This window comes from Lepisma saccharinum, chromosome 12, assembly GCF_977018435.1.
Source record: "Lepisma saccharinum chromosome 12, izLepSacc3.1, whole genome shotgun sequence".
In the NCBI taxonomy this organism is placed as follows: Eukaryota; Metazoa; Arthropoda; class Insecta; order Zygentoma; family Lepismatidae; genus Lepisma; species Lepisma saccharinum.
The window spans coordinates 70,697,416-70,714,385 of NC_139240.1; the positions used below are offsets into that span (position 1 = coordinate 70,697,416).

The 16,970-nt window shown below is 37.1% G+C and overlaps 1 protein-coding gene across 4 annotated transcripts in view; it reads right to left on the reverse strand.

Annotated features, from left to right (window-relative positions):
* Positions 1–3,125: 3,125 nt before the first annotated feature.
* Positions 3,126–16,970, reverse strand: part of LOC145996206 (uncharacterized) — a 36,590-nt gene continuing 22,745 nt past the window's right edge. For 3 of the 4 annotated variants that reach the window (XM_083132623.1, XM_083132620.1, XM_083132619.1), the window contains 4 exons: positions 16,733–16,924; positions 9,212–9,381; positions 6,541–6,620; positions 3,126–3,611 (listed from right to left, as the gene is read on the reverse strand). In XM_083132623.1, coding sequence (XP_082988749.1) covers positions 6,575–6,620; positions 9,212–9,381; positions 16,733–16,924 — 408 coding nt within the window. In that variant the 3' untranslated portion in view covers positions 3,126–3,611; positions 6,541–6,574. The remainder of the gene's footprint in view (positions 3,612–6,540; positions 6,621–9,211; positions 9,382–16,732; positions 16,925–16,970) is intronic. The other variant, XM_083132622.1, reaches the window with a different exon arrangement.

Consider the following 16,970-nt stretch of genomic DNA (forward strand, 5'->3'; position numbering starts at 1 on the left):
CACTTGAAATGAGCGATAAGCTAAAATGTGACTCCTACAAAACCATCGACAAAGATCTTGTAGACAAGTGCAAGCAGATATTTAAGAGAGCAGTTGAAAGCAGATATTTAAGAGAGCAGTTGAAAGCAGTATTATCCTCAACCAACAAGACTAAGTTCCTCCTTAAAAAAATGTATAGATGGCTTTGTATTGCAATGAACAAAAAATGTTTGAGCAATATTTTTCGGATTGTAATAAGAATAAAACCAAGTCCAACACAAATACATCAATTGGGACACTTAAATAAGTGAACAATGTAAATCTAATTCGAGACTTGTTGCAATAATGTTAACTGATTGAGCATTCTAGATCAAATGTTTGTTACAGTTTCACCTAACTTTGTGATAAGCAAAAAGTGGCAGAATAGCAAAGTAAAATAAAGTAATCAATCAAGTTAGTTGTTGAAGTTATTTTAAATCTTATCCCTTTCTGTAATCATCATTAACACAAAAATCTACTAATCCTATCACCTTATAGTGAAAGGGTCCTAGGTTCGATTCCTGGTGAAGTACACCACTGGTTCAGATTCTATTTGAAGGTTCAGTCCTGATTAGTTTATCTGATCAAATTGGACATAGAGTGAACCCTTGCAATGGTCTTCATTTCAATATGATATATATATATGTTTAATACATAGAAAAATCTCCACATTATATTTACAATGTTACATCTTGTGCTCAGAGTATACAGCCCCTGGCCATATTATTAGATGCACCACAATTTTTTTTGAAAATAATAGTTTTGAAGGGGAAAATTATACAAAATTCACCATTAGTTATCTGAAAAATTTCCTGTACGTTATTTGAACCCTGACAAATACGGGTAATACGTACAAATGCACTTTCTTGCAAAACATTGATAACAATAATTGTAATAGTAATAATAATACATAGTAATGTAATTCGACACAGTGGACAATTTTAACAGTTCGCTTACTTTTCACATTTAAAATGTTGCAATAGGGTTCTTTGTGGCTGAACTTTGATTATTGTAATGGACAATATGAAAAGAGGAGGTACTGTTGTTACAAACAATACCTACAACACCAAATGTCTTTGTTGTTGAACGAACATGCCGCAGTTCAATTCAAGCTGAGTTGAGAGGAGGACGTCTTGCGAATAGTGAATTGTATTTGTGCTAAATTTTGCAGTGATATTGTTTTTGTACACTGTCAGTATATTTTTTTTAAATTTAATTATTAACATTAGGGAGTCATGGGTAAAAAAAAGTGACTTGACACCGAGAAAGATGGCTGAAATTAAGACACTAATAAAGACAAAAATGTTCTCTAATCGTGAGATTTCTCGATGATCTGATGTGTCTGAAGCATCGGCGAGGCAAGGCGAATAAAGAAGAAAATTGAATATGGTGGACAGTGTGAGCCACAAAAGGAGGACAGATGTGGACGTAAAACAATTTTTACTCCAAGATCCTTACGCTGTTTGAAGAACATTTGCCTAACGAATAGATTTGTGAGTACAAAGGAACTTAAAGATAAACTTGAAAAGAGTGGTGTTCGTGCATCTGAAAGAACAGTAAGGCGTAGGCTCTCTGATATGAACCTGAAGGCACTCAGACCTGCTAAGAAGCCAAAATTAACCCCTGCTATGATTCCTAAACATCTTCGTTGGGCAAAAGCTCACAAAGAAAAAGATTTGAACTTTTGGAGATCTGTTTGCTTTAGTGACGAGTGCACGTTTGAAATCTTGGGGAATAAATCTCATTTTGTGAGAAGACGTCCAGGTGAAAAATACAATCCTGATTGTGTTGTGCAGACTGTCAAACATCCGATAAAAGTTATGAATCGGTCAGTCATTAGTGGCAAAGGTACAGGACGTCTCTATTTGGTTCAAGGAACAATGAGGAAAGAACAGTATAGGGAAGTGCTTAGAAGAAATTTGCTACCTCAAGTAAGAAAATGGTTCCCAAATGGAGAACCGTTCATATTCATGCCATACCGCAAAATCAATAACAATAGAGTGAAAATGTCCCTCTCTTGCCCTGGCCGGGAAACTCTCCAGATATGAACCCAATTTAAAATGTTTGGTATCTAGTGAAAAAAGAAGTGGCAAAGCAAACAATTACGACAAGAATTGGCCTAATTGAAAAAATAATTCAAGTGTGGATTCACCATCCTCATATGACAGAGACAGTACAAGCATGCATTGATAGTATGCCAAGACGAATCCCAGCACTGACAAAGACCAAAGACGGCTCAACCAAATATTAAAATTGACTTCCAGTCAATTACATATTATATAGCTAATATTCAAAAAACACAGTAAGAAATTATATTTGTAACTATTAATGTATCAAGTAATTGTTGTTTTTTGTTAAGGTTCACATGTAATCAATGTAATATTTCATGTAATAAAATATAAATAAAATAAATAGAAAATAACAAAAAAATTAGATGAGATAATAACATCCTTAAAATTTTGCATAAAATTTGGAGGTGCGTCTAATAATTTGGCCAGAGGCTGTATTATGTGCCCCTCCCGGGAAAATATTCTAGCTCCGCCTATGGCTGGGTATAATCCAATGAAAGGTTCACCTAGTGAACTGGCTCAAAAAGAAAATCTCAGCATACAACCATAAGTTAACCTAAGTTATCCACAACCATAGTACAAACCAGCCATGCCAAACTAGCAAGCATTGGCATATTAGATATGTATAATTCCATTCCAATAGACCTACTCCAGCTGCCTTAGGCACAAATACGAGGGCCGTGCGGAAAGTCCTGCCAATTTGCTCACATAGTGTGCACAAAGACACGACCTTCACTTCTCCTGGCATAGGCCACCTCAGTCATTTCTCAATTAAGTTACACACAACACACGTTTTTTTTTAAAAAATACACATTTGGCTGACTTGATAATAAATACACACAGCGTGTTACATAGCAAAACCTGTATATTTACTGTTTAACTTTCTAACATTGATGATAAACATATTTTATCCAAAAATAATGGAGGTTACAAAGTTTGATTGGCCCTGTTCCATACTCCTACATATATATACACAAGCAACTTTCTCCGCTTCCGATCCACAGAAATTATATATATATACAGTTTTAATTTATATAGCCACAAATATCTGAAAATTATTTACATGCATTATTGAATATTATCAAAGAAGGAACTTCTGATATGCTAATTTACACTAAATAAAATTAAAACAATTGCTAACGACATGCTAATTATGCATTTGTACTACATCATTAACACATTTAATACTAAAAAATCACAGGGGCTACATTGGATATTGCGTAACTGTGGCAAATTAAAAAGAAAACCTTGGAGAAAATACATTAGGCAATGTAGTCATTCTATTACCAAATTTCAATTTTTAATGCTACAAAGCTAAATATGTTACTGGTTTAGAGATAATTCACTCTAACAAAGAGGAAACAATACTGGTTAACGTCCACGTTCACTTTTCACCCTCCATACGCACACACTCAGCAAATATTATTTGAAGTAGTATCTGCCAAGGCTGAACAAGAAATGCAGTCACTTTCCGGTGTTTCTTCCTTGGTGGGCCTTCTTGCACTGAGAAGTCCTGAGGATTACCTTGAAATGAAGAAGGAAATGATTAAGCTATGTATTACACTGGGAAACACATGTTTATTATTTATGTCATGGGTCAACAGCAAACTCTAAATGTAAAGAGAATATCAGCTAATAATCTGTTGATTAATTGGTTCTCAAACATTTACTGTATTTTGCCATGTTGATGTAACTTCTTGTTGATTCTGCTGTATGCGAGAAGTATAAATATAAAAATGTAGGAATCTAAATATTTGATTTCGTAGCTTCTAATTCTAATTCTAAAAATTGTGCATGCAACATGATAGAAAGGAAGATATGAGAGTTTCACATAGAAAATACATTCATACAAGGGCTGATCAACAAAGAGTGAGACCAATTTTTTTTGTGCAGATGTTTATACTCTGGTGGAAATGTAGCATGATTTTTTTTTCAAAGTAGTCCCCCTGACTTGAATGCACTTATGACGACATTTCTGCCAGTCCGCAAACACATTATGTAAGTCATTCATTGTGAGATCCTTGAGAATCACCTCACATTACTTCAGCCAAGAGTGCAAAAAAAAACAACCCCCGCAGCTAGCTTTGACTTGAGTACAGGAAACAGAAAAAAGTCATAGGGGGCTGGCAGTGACGTGCACTGAGGAGTAGCTAGTCTAGCAGAGATAGATTAATCAATCTCACATCTCGAATTATATTCAAATCACAATATTTATTGTCTTGTTAAAGCCACCACAGCTCATACGCAACACTTTCTTTTCCACGAGCTTCTCGTCCATCGGTGTTCTCCACGGGCAAAGCTGGCTGGATACCCTAGCTCGCTCTTCTTCCGCCAGACCAGTTTTCAGGTAGAAACGGCCGGCCCAAGGAAAAGGAAGATTTCTACCTCTACCTCTGTTGTCCCCTCGCCCCCCGCTGCAATGGTTGAAAGCCCGTGCTTTCAGGTCCCCCAGTCTATCTCCTATAGGACAGATAGGGGATTAGTTTCTCATCATTTTTTTGTAAATCCTCTAAAGAACTCAGGGTAAAATTTTCTGCAGTTCTCTGTATTTACACATTTTACACGTTGTACAATATGTATGTATAATATGGGATGTAGTTTTATTATTTATGAAATGGTAACGTGTTATGTGCAGACAATAATGTTATGCTTTCTTTCTTTTTTTTCAAGTATGGAATATATAATGATTAAATTACAAATATGTGCTCGGGCTCTCTCTCACTCTCGTTCTAGTAGTGTTTTATTTAAATATACTACTCTTGGCTTCTAACAGTCATAAATACGGATGTATTTATTTGGGCAAGAGAACGAGCGTTCATATTGTTGTTGGGTTGGTTTATTTTACTTCGCTTTTCTGCCACATTTGGTTATCGCGAAAATGAGGATGAGTGATGATATGATGAAATTGATGAAGGGACCTCATATGAACAATCCAGGCCAGGATTCGAACCCATCATGAGTGCGCATTCTTTTCCTATGTGTGGTACTCTGCATTGAATATTGAAATAATTTGGAATGAAAAATGTATCTCAGAACTCAAAAAGCCAAATGAATATTATTGAAGAAACTACAAAAAAGTGTGTTTTGTTACCTGTTTTGTTTCTGTGCATAAAGTGGACTTAAAACACCAAATCAACCAACCGTGAGGGAGTGGTTATCACAGCGCGCTCCCTACACCAGGAGTTCCATGTTCGAACCCCGTCCTAGGCATGGGTGTTCTTTGTGTTTGTCCCTTCATTAATTTTATCGTATTATCTTCACAATTAACCAAATGTGACAAAAAAGTGACGCTAAGTAACAAAAATGAAATCAAATCATTGAGTGATTGCTCGATTTGGTTTATTTTTCTTTGTTTTTCCGCCACTTTTGGCTAATCGCGAAGATGATACGATAAAATTGATGAAGGGACACGCACAAATAATACCCATGGCCAAGCCGAGATTCGAACCCAGGATCTCTGGCTTAGTAGTCAAATCAAATAGTTTTTATTTTCGAATGTGGGTGGGTTTACGTGTACTTTTTTTTAGGAATACTGGAGCTAAAGGGGGGAGGGGTGTGACCCACACCAACCCCACCCCCCTTGAGCACGCCACTGACTGCTACCCCAAGTGTCGACGTCACCGCACGTCACTGGGGGCTGGGTTGGGGTTATAAGGTGGATATGGTACAGATGATGTTTAATTTCACCAAATATGCCATGACGTGATTTGCCACATGAGGTCGTGCATTGTCATGATGAAATCGCCACCCATTATGATGAGGTTGTGGTCGTTTCTTTTAAATGTGCCTTTTCAGTGTTACCAACACTAATGTGTAGTACCTATTCTGCTGTAACGGTAGTGTGTGAAGAAACTGCATGCTGTACTCTGTTCCCTTACAATCAAAGAAAGTGATTGCCATCACCTTACCTAAAGATGAAACAACTTTCTCCTACCAATTTCCATACTGTGCTGGCTTGTTTTTTTTTCCTGGGTTGTAAGGAAGCACCCACGACTCATCACTGGTGATAACTGATTCCAGAATAGCATCATCTTTTCACCATCACAGCTTTAAACGCGAACAGAATTTGATTCCTACGTACTGCTCATCCTACACCACCTCCATTGTGTGTTATGCGAAATGCACGCAGTGCCTAGAACAAAGAGCATTGCTGCCAAACGAAGCATCCGATGGTACTGCAATCTCTGTATGAATTTCCACTCTTGTCCAATATGCACATTACAAACATGTGATGATAGAGGATGCTGTGCAAAGAAATCAGTCTCACTCTTTGTTGATCAGCCCTCATAGAAATAAAACTTATTAAAACAGTACGAAAAAAAATAACATGTTTACAAAACGATTAACATACTCATCTGTACCACGTATATTCACATGCTACATTTCACACTGGCATTTCCTTCTTCAGCTAAACACTTAACAGAAAAATTACCTGTGTTAGAGAAACATTTACCTGGTGGGTACACATGTTCCGTAGGCTTTGTATCCTACAAGCCTGTCGCCATTACAATGTCCACGTCCGGTGTAAGCTCTCTTGCAAAAGGGGGGAAAAAGGCAACACATCAACTTCTTTTGAAATACTACGATTATTTAGGCTTTTTTTGGGATCAGTACTATTCCTTTACCATTCAGAAACACACATGCTATTTAAATTAACACTTCAAGCAAATTAGTGACATCAGTAGGGGAGTAAGTTTAGCAAAACCAGAATTCTAGACTTTTTCATGACTTATTCTTTGTTTTTCTAAACCTTTATTTAATCAACCCCTACTTAGATAAAGTTGGAAATTAACAACTAAGAATATATTTTCTATTTAATGAAGAACCCCTACCAAAAGGCTGGTTAAGATGAAAACTAAAGCTGTACTTTACCAAGAGAATTAGTCTTGCTGTAGCTACAGTATTACTGCATGCACAAATTAATGCTTCAGACTCCATCCAGGATGAGGAATAGCGAACTTACTTAATATTTTTACAGAACTTCACACATACAAGAATGTAGTTCTTAAGAAACAAAGCTGAACAAAGCTTGCATATGATAGGTGTGGACTTGGAAAATAATAAAGCAAAGCAGCTATGACTGAGTCCACTGCTTAAATTATCATCATTTTGCATTTTGAGACTAGCGAGGCTGTGGCGTTTGAGCACATAACCAGTATAATCCTCTGCGGGGCTCGAGTTGCATTATCCCTTTACCCATCTCATCTTCCTACCAATCCTCCTCATCTTTGCGATTAGCCAAAAGTAGCGGAAAAGTGAATGAATACACTAAATCAATCAATCATTCATTGCGATAGCAAAAATTCTTGACCACAAGTATAATTTCTTGACTTCTTCTTGACTCTCATGACTGGTAAACACCCTGAAACACGAAGCACCACAACATTCAGCACAAGAGACGGATGGAGGGGAAGGAAGCTAATTTGTCACATAATATCGCTTTCAAAAAGAGAACTGTTTATGCTCTCTGGTTGTTCAAACTATGCATATTCACATTCATTTTACTTTTATAAATATACATACAAGTCAAATAAACTAAATTGATAATCACAATTCATTTACTGAAAGTTGGAGCCACGGTGGGTGAACTAAGGTCGGAATTTATCCAGCCTTGTTCCTGTATAAAGTGGCTCTGGGGCTCACCCAACCCCAACTCAACGGGTACGTGGAGGGCGATGATGATCACATCAGCTCCAAAGTGGCTGAGCTCTATCCTCATATACTCTAAATGTGCCTTCATGGCATGGTGCTATATGCACGGGAACTTTACCTTTACCTTTCGGATACAGTATTGAAAGACCATTTTATACTGAAACTAGGCATGGAGTAGATTAATCGATACTCTATGGGTATCGGCCGATACAGGCATATTGGTAGTTACTGATTATTTTACCAATCTGATGTATCTACAAATATCTTATAATGTAGTGCAAAATTCTGCAATTTTGTTATATTATATGGATAATCTAAATATGCACTGCAGTCACCTGGAAACACATTTATTAAGGAGTACAATGAACCATTCAGGTTCTTCAAGGAGAATTTGGAATTTTATATTGGATCCGTAGAATATCAGTTACCGGTATAGGTAAATTTTCTATCGGTATCTATCATGTCATCCCATCCCTACATTTTCCAGAACAACATTTACAGCTTTACACAGCTCATTATGAAGAAGAAAAAAACAGTGACATTCACACAATAGCCTAAACCCACAATCATAGTTTTCACAGAAAAAATACAATGGAACAATGTGAGTTAGGGCTTACAAGTAAAATTTCTGAGTTAATCTGAGTAAAAAAAAACAAAAAAAAAACAAAAAAAAAACAACAAATCACTGCAGAAAAACATGCAATTCAAAGAGCTTCGACTATATTTAACTGATAAGGCATTATTACAGTCTCTATAATGTTAGCAATAAATTGTTATGAAATAGGAAATTTATTCTGAAAAATGATGTACTTATTAACACAGACAAAATTGCATTAAAAAAGGTAAGGCACACATTCATTGTTTTCCATTGAAAGCTTCAATCTCCAGTCTGTCACTCCCATTTGTACGAACAAGTTGCTTTTCATATTTTGTGCTTGTGCGAATTACTCACTTTGTGACAAATTAAGTATTTAATAAAATACCAAAAACAGCGTACTTACGATTCGTGAGTATGTATCGTTTATAAAACAATGTTTCGGGTGTCAACTGCTCCCTTCTTCAGGTTCTTTCCTTGGCTCGTGCCATCGCATTTTGCCGCATCAACTTGGTATAAAACAAGGAGTAAGGAGATAGGTTACACTATGGTAAAAAAGGTTGCTAAAAACTGGCCAATTTTTGATAAAACTTTCATGCCCAATTCTTTCACCATAAAACCCTATTACGTGCTAAAAGCCAAACTTTAAAAACTTGAAACTTAAAACATTAAAAAACACACTCTCCTCGTTCACCCGAGTGTGGTGTCTGGTTTGCTTTCTTGCAGAATGAAGGAAGGAACGTGAAGATGGGAGCAGTTAACTCCCGAAACATTGTTTTATAAATGATACATACTCACGAATTGTAAGTACACTGTTTTTGGTATTTTATGAAATACTTGATTTCTCACAAGTTGCTTTTAGATGAGATTCACATACCTGCACAAAGTAGCATCAATTTGCTTTATCCAAGGGACTGCAAGCTTTATCTTGCGGCGATAATTAATATCCTTCCAGATAGGATTTCTCTCCAGGTACACTGTGGACAGCTGCTTGTTGTGGTTCAGAGAATCCACATTTGCCCAATCTTCTAGTAGGTTGTCATTGAACTAGAATGAAAAGCTTGGTAAGAAACAGCATACTGTAACATAGAAGTAAATCTTGATTTCCTGATGACGCATTATGAAAAGATTCTCTCAGACACTCTCAGGGGACCCTTTCTACCCTGATGATGAGAGTGACGTTTGCTTGGAATACTTTCCACATCTCACCTGGTCGATAGTCCGAGATAATCTTGCCACGTAACATAGAAATTCCTTACTTTTGACCATTGTTAAAAGGTAAATCTTACACATCGAGTGACCTTTGAATTATGTCCACCCCAGTGCAAAGTGAATGTGACCTGTTGACCATGTGATGATTGAGTGCGTTGTTGGCATGCAATCTTAATTGGACATTATCCATTGCCTAGTGCTTTAAACTATGCTTATTCTAACATTACGTTTCGAGGCAGCATCTCTTCTCTTGTCTTTATTTTGCCGATGGTGGGAATCAAGCATACGACAGACCTGGGATTTTTACCCAGGGTGTCTATAATTTTTGCAAAATCAAAATTCCCTGACTTTTCTAGATATTCCAGAGTATGAACCAAAATCTTCCAGACCAAATCATTAGGGCGATTAGTGCACATGTCTGGAAGAAGGTCACTATATTTCAGCTAAATTCCCTGACTTTTCCAGGCAAAGTAAACCCAACTAACCAAGTACTGGAATATTTACTTCATATGTAAAGGTAATAACGGGAAACTCAACAGTAACTGACTGTTGGATAGGGGTGAGTTTTTTGTGATACTTGCCATGTATTGACTAATAATTAACAAAGAACCCTTTTTTTAAAATGTCATAAATTACTGCATAAATAATTCATAATTATAGTACAATTTAATAACATACATATTGCTCTCAGTAACCAAATACACACTATAAAAAGGAGCAAGGAAGTAATAAATTCCAATAGCCACCTATTGTAGTAGATTTCTAAGTGAAACTAGTTCAAATATTACTGTAACTACTGGTAATACTCAGTATATCAAACTGAAGTATAGCTTATGAAAAAGTTTAAAATTTATTGTTTACTCTTTCTTACTTTGTTCAAAAATCCTACTTTTAGTGCACTACTCTAAAAATGTTGACTTTTTGCAGAAACACAGTAAATTTGCCTGACATTTCCATTACTTTTCCAGAAAAAGTAAATTCCCTGACTTTTCCAGGAAAAGTAAAAACCCTGACATTTCCAGGAAAAGTAAATTCCCTGATTTTTCAAGGATTTCCATGAAAAGTAAAAACCCTGACTTTTCCAGAAAATGTAAATTCCCTGATTTTTCGAGGATTTCCAGGAAAAGTAAAAACCCTGACTTTTTCAGAAAAAGTCAATTCCCTGACTTTTCGAGGATTTCCAGACTGGTACAGTCTCTGTCTGGTGCTCTAACCAACTACTCCACGGCATCCTCCAGAAATCTGTACTAATTTTTGCTTCATTTATGCTACTATTTGTAATTTTTTAGGAGAGGGGACCACATGTGATTGAATTCTACACTGGGATGGCTTATGGGGTGTTGGGCCATTGCTATGAAGGCTGCTTCTTCGATTTTTCTTAGTTTTCAATTTGGTTTCTTGTGCAGTACTGATATGTTGCTCCACTGAATTCTATATGATCCACTCCTTGCGTGTTCAGCTATTTTTGACCTACCTGTTTTGCCTTTCAGAGAATTATTAGAGTGCTGTTGGCCGACCTACGGAGCATTCTCATGGTCATGATGGGTACAAGAAAGGACAGATTGTTGGAACACTAAGGGTTTGTGGCACAATCTCGGAAACAACCGTGCTTGTACATTGTTCGCAGGCCACCATAGTGGCATCTAAAGGGGCAAATTATGAATCACCGGAGGAATTTCCGAAGGCAACAAAAGGTTGTTGTATGAGGTGGGTGTCGGTTAACATTTCAGTCATATTTCTCGTGAAGGAGAATGTTAAATCAGCTAAGATTTGGAAAAGATTGCCAGCACAGTATGGGGAACATGACTACATCAGAGGCAAAATTGCACATATGATGTCAACAGTTTGGTGAAGAGTGATGCTTGGTGACAAATGAACCCCATTGACATGTTTGTCCAACTAGGACATGCAAGGTGTTATTCATGTGAATCTTTTGTAGAAAAGGGTCAGAATTAATGTCCAGTATTATTGCACATTGATGAAGGATGCCATACGAAATGGCATTTTCAAGTAAAGACCCGATATTTTGTCCGGAAATCTTATTCTTCCACAATACAATGCCTGGCCCCATTTGGCAGCAAAAATCCTCATCTAAATGCACTGGTAGTTTTCTTCCCCTTTCCATTACAGTCCAAACCTAGCCCCAGTGATTATTGAATTGAAGTGTTGTTTTAAGTCCACTTCATGCACAGAATGGCTAATCTGCACTGGACTGGTCCTACTTGGACCACTGCTATTTCTTGTGATTGTTAACGATCTCCCAGAATGCCTGCTACATTCCAAGAAACTCTTGTACACAGATGACCTGAAAATATTTAAGTCTATAACGAACGATAATGATACCTTGGAACTACAAAAAGACATTGAAAATCTTGTAGAATGGTGCGCTAAAAACAAACTACAACTCAATTTTAACAAATGCAAAATTATGACTTTCACTCGAAAGAAACAACCCTACACGCACACTTACACAATCAGAGGCCACACATTAGACAGAGTGTCAAGTTATAAAGATCTTGGTGTTCAGTTTGAAGAAAATAACAGTTTCCGAAAACACATCGACCACATTGTAGCAGAAGGGTACCGAAACCTAGGGTTTATAATGAGTATGGGAAACGACTTTAAGAAGTTAGAAACATTCCAAACGCTATACAATACCTACGTAAGATCGAAATTGGAATACACGTCTATCGTCTGGTCCCCACAAAACCTAAATGAAACCAGCAGAATACAGAATGTACAAAACAAGTTCCTTCGATTCCTAGGACTGAAAAGAGATGGTGTTTACCCCAAATATACTCCTTATCATACCCTAAAAAAATACTTCAATGTACAATCCCTAGGCGATAGAAGAAACATACATCAGTTACTATTCTTACATAAACTTTTAAACAACTCATTAGACTCCTCTCAGCTGCTCTCAGAAATCCTTTTTTATGTACCATATAATAAGGTAAGACCAAGGAAAGAGCTGTTTCAAGTAACGAGAGCTCAAACAAAGTCAGCCAATGTGGCACCCACTCGGAGAATGTGTAGGTTATATAACAAAATTGCAAAGACATATGATAAGATAGACATCTTCCAAAGTTTTTGAAGGTTCAAAAGGGAAACTGAAACTTACTTCCAACACCAGACTTAACTTTGTTTAGTAGTTCAGTCTCTTTATGTACAGGCAAAAGAGTCCATCCTATTTTTTTCTTTTTGTGTTATTTACTATTTGGTCTAGGAATTAATTCGTGCGATTGTTACACACACATTGAAGCTGTAGTTCAAACACAAAATACATAAATACCTTAAGAAAAATATTGTCCATCGCGAGCCACCACTTTCGCCCATCTGTCAGGCAAGTTACAGATTCCGTGGCGAAAGAAGTCCTCATCCTTTGAAGCGATCCAGTCAGAGACCCATTGAAGAAGTGAACTGCTGTCCAATCAAATCGTTATTCATGCAATCGAACAAGTAGTAGTCCGAAGGAGTAACGTCTGGTGAATACGGCAGGTGGGGTAAAACTTCCCATCCGACATTTTCTAAATAGGTTTTGACCGGTTTTGCGACATGTGGGCGAGCGTTATCATGTTGAAAAATAAGTTTATCATGTCTGTTCTCCCATTCTGGTCGTTTCCTGGCCAGAGATTGCTTCAAACGCATTAATTGTCGTCGATAACGTTCTCCATTAATAGTTTCACCCGGTTGCAGCAGCTCATAGTACACCACACCTTACATATCCCACCATATGCACAGCATAACCTTTGCACAGTGAATATCTCGTTTCGGTTGTGATGGACCAGGTTCACCTGGCTTCACCCAGGCCTTTTTTCGTTTCGGGTTCTCGTAATGGATCCACTTCTCATCGCCAGTAACAATGCGATGCAAAAACCCCTTTCTTTTCTGTCTTTGAAGCAGCAATTCGCAAATAGTTTTTAGTCTTTCAATTCATGTGGAACCCAATGTAACATCTTTTGAATCATTCCCATGGCTTTGAGGCATTTGGAAACTGTTGTTTGATCAACGCCTAATGCTTCTGCAAGTTCTTCCTGAGTTTGACACGAATCCTGGTCGAGCAATGCTCTCAATTCTTCGTCTTCAAATTTTTTTGGCTGTCCAGGTCGCTCTTGGTCTTCCAGGCCGAAATCACGATTTCTAAACCGTGCAAACCACTTCTGACACGTTCGCTCAGCTAGCGCATGGTCACCATACACTTCCACCAAAATACGATGACTTTCGGTAGCACTTTTCTGCATGTTAAAGTAATGAAGCAGAACACCCCGCAAAAACACTTTATCTGGCACGAACTGCACCATGTTCAGTTGACTACAAAATGCTGTTGTTCACGCGTCAATCAACTGCCCTATACTACGAACGATGCGCGCTGACAGGAGTTTTCAACGCATGTGTGGATACACGGAACTGTGGGACGATATGCTCGTTCCGCCATCTCTTGTCCAGACGCACGAATTAATTCCTAGACCAAATAGTTACTATCATTACATCTATATATCATCGTTTATATGTAAGGTGAAGCTCATATGTTTTTCCTTGGTTATCATGTGTAAGTTCTAACCCCAATTGTCAGGTTACTACTTTATACTTCTTTTTCATATCTAATCTTATATTACTGTAACACATATTATCATAGTATTGTACTTTATGAATTCTTCTGATTGCATATTTTGTGTACCAAACAGTGTTATAATACAAGACACTGTAAGTGGGCATTTGCCTGTAGTGTCATGTCTTTAAATAAATAAATAAATAAAGTGGGATCTGAATCATGTGCCTCCACTGGGTATCAAACCCACCCTGGTATAGAAGCAGTGTTGCTAATGTCACTAGATTATATTACGGTGAAACCTGTAGTTTTGCATATTTCCAAGGTTTCTGAATGCTTGATGCTAGAATAAAGAGCAACAATGTTGCCACTATGCCATCCTAATAATTAGGGGTAGAAAAAACAAATTAATTTAGGCACCAGCTTTTTTTTTTGGGCAAATACAGTTTAAGAAAGCCATGAGTCCAACTAAGATAAAGCTACAACATTTAATTTATTAATTACGGTAATACAAAATTGGATTAAAATTAATTAATTCTTGCACCGCAGTGGCCTTCCTAAAGAAGGCTCAACTGGTAACAGTAAGAATAACTATGCAATACATTTTAATATAGGTCCGACTCTACTATGGCATGTTTATTATAATCATTTAATGATGCACGTCATACAGAAAATACACAAACTTTAAAAAAAACACATACAGCACTCATTATTTTTTAAAAAAAGTAATGGAAATGTCCATAAGTGAACTCAAAATATTAACCCCTTAAGTGGGTGTTTCGATTTTATAAATTGAGTTACAAGCGGGTTACCCGAGCTGTGTTCGGGATTGCAATGTGTAACGTTAAGCAGGTTGCCCGAGCTAGGTTCGGGCAGGAAAGTTTATTCCAACTTCAGATCGGGTAACGCAAATTGTTCTCGGGTATTGTTTTGTACACTATGCAGAATGCGATGTTTGTTTTTGTAGTTTTGTAAATGGCAGCACCATATTATTAATTGAGCGGGAATAGCTTGTGTTTCTTTCATGTGAGAGAATAGCTGAGCAAATACAAATCGCGGACCAAATTCGACTTCTTCTTGAGTTGTGATGAAAGTTCGCAATTTGAAATTAGTGATTCCGAAGAAGATACGAACTATCATATTTTATCAGAGGAGAGTGGAAGTGAAGAAGTTGACGGTGAACAAGAAGAAGAATATGAAGCTTGGACCATTATGCCTCAGTGTCAAAGATCAGAGATTCCTTTCACAGGTGACTCTGTAATAAAGGTAAACTTTACAAATCCTTCTGATCCATTAATTTTTTTCGGATTTTTTTGTAAATGATGAACTATTTTTTTTAATTTTTTTTTGTAGTTTACGGTTATTACAAGCATAAGAGAACAGTTTTTCTTTGTGACGTTTCAGGAGAACACACGCTCCTTACATCAGACATATATTTTCATTTTGACTAATGATGAACTAAATGATGAAATAAATATATACATAATTTCCAAGATGAGATTGTATTATCCAATGCTATTATTCAAAATGTTGAATAATATTTGCCGATATTTCTGTTTTGTTAATTTGCAAAATAATTAGTAAAAAAAATAAATATGTACATAAATTCCAAAAATTCTTCTGTTGTGTCAAACTGTAAAATTATAACTCAAGGAATAAAACTACTGCACACATAATTTAAAGTAAACTAACTCACTACATTGTCAGGGAGGGAGGGAGGGAGGGAGGGAGGGAGGGAGGGAGGGAGAGAGAGAGAGAGAGAGAGAGAGAGAGAGAGAGTGAGTGAGTGAGTGAGTGGGTGAGAGTGAGAGAGTGAGTGAGTGAGTGAGTGAGAGAGAGAGAAAGAGAGAGAGAGAGAGAGAGAGAGAGAGAGAGAGAGAGAGAGAGAGAGAGAGAGAGAGAGACTGAGAGAGTGATAGTGTTTGTGTGTGTAACTTAAACCTAAATGGGAATTGAAACTACTGCACACATAATTTAAAGTAATTCGTATGTTGAATCTTAGACCCAGTTCAGGGAGCCCCAAGTCCGCCCCTGTCCCAGAGGGCACATGGCCCTGGACCACATTATAACATTACATGTCTTGTAAATGAGAGAAGAGTGAATGAACATACAAACATTCAAGCAAACTGTACAAAACAAAATGTATCTATGTATGTACTACTGTATACGCATTTAAAGAAAATAATTCCCCGCTACGGGAACATTGACTGGATCTGAAATGTACAAAAAGCCGCCAGATTCAAATGCCCGAGCACAACTCGGGCTCCCCGCTTAAGGGGTTAAAAAGGGAAAAAAATACCACTGAATTTGAAAATTCAGGTGCCACATGAAAATTATCAGGTGCCCTGGCGACCAGGTACCCTGTATTTTTCTACACTTGAATTATTGTTTGTATAGGCCCCTTAAAGTGCACCTAAGAGGGCAGAAATTGAAGACAGACAAAACACTCAAGAAATATGTCTTACAGTGGCTATAATAGCATCCCACTTCTTTCTACGCCAAACGAATTGGGGAACATCCACAATTATAGCAGTGGTGCCTAGATGCATACAGGGAATACTTTGAAAAAACTGACATAGTTTGGTGCTTGTTGGACTTTCTCTTGTATAGCTAAAATGTTAAAAACAATGTACATACCCAGAATTCCTCTAGTTTATCCAAATGTCCTATATTTTCAATCTTCTTAATTCTGTTTTGGGCTAAATCTAGAGTGGTGATTAATGTATTGCTTTCCAAATTCTCAATAACTGTAATTCCATTTTCTGACAAGTATAGCTGGTCTAGGTTTGGCAATTCTGACAAGTTCTCAATTTTTGTTAACCTGTTTCCCTATAAAATAAGAAATTATTATTGCTTACTTATTATTACAGACATA